Source organism: Hyposmocoma kahamanoa, unplaced genomic scaffold (assembly GCF_003589595.1).
Source record: "Hyposmocoma kahamanoa isolate Upper Pololo Valley unplaced genomic scaffold, ASM358959v1 202, whole genome shotgun sequence".
Lineage (NCBI taxonomy): Eukaryota > Metazoa > Arthropoda > Insecta > Lepidoptera > Cosmopterigidae > Hyposmocoma > Hyposmocoma kahamanoa.
This window is the reverse complement of record NW_020653726.1, coordinates 12,588,284-12,593,647: the sequence shown is the minus strand read 5'-3', so window position 1 is coordinate 12,593,647 and position 5,364 is coordinate 12,588,284. Positions and strand designations below refer to the sequence as shown.

At 37.4% G+C, this 5,364-nt stretch overlaps 1 protein-coding gene across 1 annotated transcript; it reads right to left on the bottom strand.

Moving 5' to 3' along the window:
• Nucleotides 1-3,106: 3,106 nt before the first annotated feature.
• LOC113227133 lies at nucleotides 3,107-4,555 on the bottom strand. Its single transcript, XM_026460010.1, has one exon. It carries the CDS (start codon nucleotides 4,553-4,555, stop codon nucleotides 3,107-3,109), a length of 1,449 nt encoding a protein of 482 aa, XP_026315795.1.
• Nucleotides 4,556-5,364: the final 809 nt, after the last annotated feature.

Sequence of the window (5,364 nt, the reverse complement as noted above, 5' to 3'; positions counted from 1 at the left end):
ATGCGACAGGACATCCACGAAAGCTTGGCCTAGAACATCGCGCTAAATGTTGAAGGGAACTTCTGGAGTCCGTCAAAATAACACATTTATTAAATTCCACGGAACTGAGATAAGACAGGGCTTCAAGGATAGCTATAAGCTCAGCGTTCATTATGGACATTTTTGTCGTAATTTTGAGTTTTATATGGTCTTTAGTCTGTGGATCGTAAAAGGCCACACCCATCCCATAGTCGTTTTTCGAAGCATCCGTATAAATTGTATAGAATTTACAGTACCATTCTGACATATATTTTTCATATATGATTTTTAAAGTGTATACATTGTGTATTCTTTTCGCGCCGCTTATTGTAGGAATAAAAGGTCTTAATAATTCTGTCAAATCTATATTGCTGACCCACGTGGGTAAAGAAAACATCTCTATTACACTGCCTTGTCGTATGGGGTGGTCATTTAATGTTGCATGCACCGACACCAAAAGCGGCTTCCTTTTCCTTCTCCAGTATGCAAATTGACAGAGTTCAGTCAGGCGGCTTATTAGTTTTATCGACGAGTTGTTTTTGAGCGACTTACATTTCAACCAGAACTTTCCCCCCAAATAGAGTCGTCGAGTATTTAGTGGAGGCAGGCATAACTCGTTTTCCATAACATGTATTGGTGTACTTTTAATGAAACCTCCGATTACTCGCAAGTATTGGTTCTGAATCCTGTCAAGTTGCATCAATTGAGGGTTACTGCCACTATCGTAGAGGAAACTAGCATAATCTAACCTACTCCTGACAAGGGCAATATACAGGCGTCTTAGGTGTTTCGGGTGCACTCCCCAGCCCGGGCCTGCTAAAACTTTAAATATATTTGTGAATTTTTCGACTTTCTGTTTAGTTTCCCTTATGTGCCTACCCCATCTCAAAGTCCGATCCAACCAAAGACTCAGATACTTCACACTATCAACCATTTCCAATTGTCGCCCGTTTACTACTAAATGTGCTGAATCTCTTCTAAAACTATTACTAAATATACAGACCTTACTTTTATTTGCCGATATATCCAGTGCTATAACGCTTAGTAATTTTGAAAATTTATTTAGAGCCAACTGTAAAGCCAAACTTCCTTCTCTAATGTGTTGGTAAGTCAAATACAGGGCAAAGTCGTCGGCATATTGGGATACGTATACGTTATTTATATCCTTACAAATGTGTATAGTAGCCATGTTAAATAAAAGTGGGGATAAGGGGTCTCCCTGCGTTAGGCCTCGCCCGGTATTGCGTGTAATATATTTATCAGCTACTTTTATTTTAAGTTGTCGAGAATGGAGAAATGTCCACAAGTACTTACACACCCTTGCACCTACTCCACATCTATCAATGATATGCAAAAGACATGTTATATCAACATTATTATATGCGTTATCCAGATCCAAAAAGGCGGCAATACTGGAGTTCTTATTTGAAAAGCCAATCTGAATTGTCGTAATTAAATTAGTTAAATTGTCTAAACTGGATCTACCTTTTCTAAACCCTGTGGTATTGTCGGAGAAATATTTTTTTGATTCTAGATACCACTCTAGTCTGTTGTTCAGCATACTATGGAATATTTTACACATACATGACATCGTGGAAATAGGTCTTAAACTTGAGACAGATATTGGGTCTCTACCTGGTTTGGGTATTGGTATAACATTTATATCACGCCATTGTAGCGGTACAAAACTGTGCGTATAAAATATATTGTAAATATGTAGCAACAAAGATTTAGCATTATCTGGCAAATTATTAATCATGGAGTACGATATATTATCAATTCCGGGCGCGGTATCCTTGACTCGAAAACATACTATTAACTCTGACATGGTGAATTCTCTTTCTAATTGCCTGTTGCAAGATGAAAATAAGGGCTGTTTCGGGCTAGCAAAGTCGGGGGTGAGACTGGTTAGGAGTTCTGTAGCTTTGTTGGTATCAATATAATTATTTAGATTTCTGTAGCCTTTTAACCATCGCATTTTCCTCCACATTTCACTGGCAGATGTAACCTCATCAAAAGAAGAACAAAATGTCTGCCAGCTTTTGCTACTAGCCTGTCTAATCGCTTTTTGTGTCTCATCTATTTTAGTCTGCAATATTTCCAAATTTTGTGGGGTAGGGTTCCGTCTAAATTTAGATAAGGCTAGTCTCCGTTCCGCAACCAACCTTGACAGGTCTGCAGACCAATATGGCTTAGGAGAAAACTTTCCTGTTGGGTTTTGATTCATTTTGATAAAAGGTATGTGAAGGTCAGCCGCTAAAGTAATATAATCTACAAAAGTATCGTATGCCTTTTGTAGGTCATTGGGAAGTTTAATTTTTGAGTAAATCTCTTTTAAGCAAGATTTATAGGCACTCCAATCGGCTTGTTTGTAGTTTCTTTTATATATTAAATTGGAGTTAGAATACAGACACGTGGAAATTTTGATAATTAAATGATCGCTACCCAAGGACTCCTTCATAGGTTTCCATAAGAACTTTAAGGCAATATCAGATGAAGCTATTGAAAGATCTGGTGCAGATTGTTGGCCTACTACATAGTTGGCCGTTAATTAATTTCACCAAAGTGGGACTTCCATCATTTAGCATTACTAAATTTAAGTCTGATAAAGAGTCGTGTATTTGTATACCTCTAGCGTCATTTTTATACGACCAATTAGTGTGGTGACAGTTCAGATCTCCCAATAACAGTGTCTTTCTAGTGGAAATAGACAAAACCCGGTCCCAATCACGTCGAGAGACAGATGCCGACGAAGGACAATAAATGGCAATAATATTCTGAATTTCATCACAGTTGCACACCTTCAAATGTAAAACTTGTATCTGTGGATTCAGGTCTTCTACATGAGCTGTGTGTGCTTTTACTGATATGTGTTATAATTGCGATACCCCCGTAGCCATCATCTCTATCAGAACGGTAAATGTTATAATTACTTAATTTTAAGTGCGAGTTCGGTTCCAACCACGTTTCACATAGGACAGCAATATGTATTTTTTCCTGTAATAATATATTTTCAAATGCAATAAGTTTAGGTCTGATGCATCGACAGTTCCACTGGCAGATATTTAAATCAATAGAAATTACCTTTTTACGATCCATTGAAGCCTGTTATAGATTCCACAATTCCCTTCAACATTGGCCAGTCTGACAGATTGTTTACTACTACTAATATTAACCACTCTACAAACACACTAATAATTTGTTTCACTTTGAGCTGCAAGTTACACTTTTTGAGAAAAATAATGTCACTAATTCTGGATAAAAGCTCATTGAACTCCACTCCTCTTTCTGGCTGTTCCTGCTTCCTTGGTTCCTTTTTTCCACAGTCAGTCAGTTCATCTGCCGAACCATACACGGGGAGTGACCACATATCCCATTCATTTTCCGGTTTTGACTGGTTTTTCTTCTTCGGTATATTCGCGTTTTTGCTTGTACGAAGCGTTGGTTTTCTGTAACAGTTAGATGGATTTTCGATAGTAGCTGTGGTTGTAACTATCTCAGCATAGGATCTAGATTGAGAGGTGTTTTGTGGGTATGTTATTCCAGTGTTATTCTGGTCTTCGTTTGCAGATAAAGTTTCATAAGTTTTCTTTGTAATTGTTATCTCCTCACGTGGTACATAGGCCAGCAGAGCCTTTCTATAAGTACAGTTGTAATCAGACATTAATTCGCGAATCGTTTTTTCTTTTACATATGCCGGACATATTTTATCCAACGCCATATGATTACCACCACAGTTTACGCATTTAAATGTCTTAGTGTCACAATTGGCGTGATTATTCCCACACTTAGGGCAAATAATTTTCTGATAGGGGCATCTTTTCGTGGAGTGGCCCAGTCGCCAACAACGCGCGCATTGTGAAACAGGAAAAACGTAGCGATCGACATGAATTTTTAAGTTTGCGACATACACATAAGGTGGTAAATATGATCCTTGGAAACATAATCTGACTGTTTCACTAGGTATCCAGCCGCTTTCCTTAATCCTATCTCGTCGTTGTAAACGTTGAACAGAGATGAGTTTTATTGAGTTAGGGCAATGTATTTCCTTTAAAATGTCTTCTTCGGAAAGGTCCAGATCTACAGATTTAATGATACCGTAAGATAGGTTGACATTCATTGAGTCTTGTAATTTAAACCCCTGTTCATCAAAATACTTGCACGAGTATAATTTCTCCAAACCCTCTTCATTTTCAAAATCAATTCGAGCTCTGTATGGAGATAAATACTTTACTCGCGAAATGTGGTTTATATTATATTCCTTAAATATTTTGGCTAAAGCAAATTGCTTTGGTAGCTTCTCTTTATTTGATATGTACACCTGTATTGTTTCGGTTTTTTCTTTTTTAGTTTTCTGTACGGTTGTCCATTCATTATCTGTTTCTTCCTCCCTATCCCTTTTTGTAGCCCTCATATTATTCGTACATTTCTCTTCTTCTATTTGCATGTCGTCTCTATTCACATCCTCAGATGAATAATTAAGGCTCCTTCCAAACGTTCCCTCTGTTTTGTCGTTCTCATCATTTCCCTCGTACATCGCTATTGCTCACCGAACGGCGTACGCGGCGGCCGCCGGCCGCGCCTACCCGTATTATTCTCGTTTATTGTCAAATCTCACACGATACGTCGCTCGCAACGTAAACAATATCCGAAGAGATACTACGTCTACCTCACACGCGTGCCGAAGCGAAACTCGATTAGCCTGTTGTCACATTTGTACAGAGCATCAAAAGACGTATAATGTTACTACGTATAATGTACGTAAAATGTACGACGTATAATGGTAATTGGTATTTAAATAGGTTGCCATGTTCTACTTTGTTCTAGCTTTATGAAAGTTACTTGATTTTAAAGCAGTGACAAATAAGCAAAACTACGTCATTAAATACCACAATAAAACGAGAATTAAAAATGTTATAAAGGTTGACTGTTGTCAGTATAAAGCGCTTTTAGGAAGCCATATCTAACTTTCAACAAAAATAAAACAGAGTTTATTGTACTTCCATCGTATAGACGGTGGAATTAGGATATTTACTTCTACCTATATTTGTTTTTTGGATAAGCCCCAAAGAGTAACACGATTTACCGAAATTCTAAGATTTTCGTGAAATTGTTACGAGTAAAGAATCGTTTGAAAGGTTTTGATGGATTTATGGAATCGTCAATTCTGTGAGCAATATTCGGGATAACAATAAAAATAGTTAATAACGCATATTGATGTACTTATATATGTCGGGGTGACATCACGAAGCAAACTACAAACAGCGCATTTAATTTAACCTCGTTTTGACAGTTATTTATTTGAAATGGAACGTCACTGAAGGTAAACAATAGCTGAACGAAAAT

Coding starts and splice junctions, on each gene's coding strand:
- LOC113227133 (XM_026460010.1), bottom strand. CDS start 4,555: ATGTACGAGGGAAATGATGAGAACGACAAAACAGAGGGAACGTTTGGA.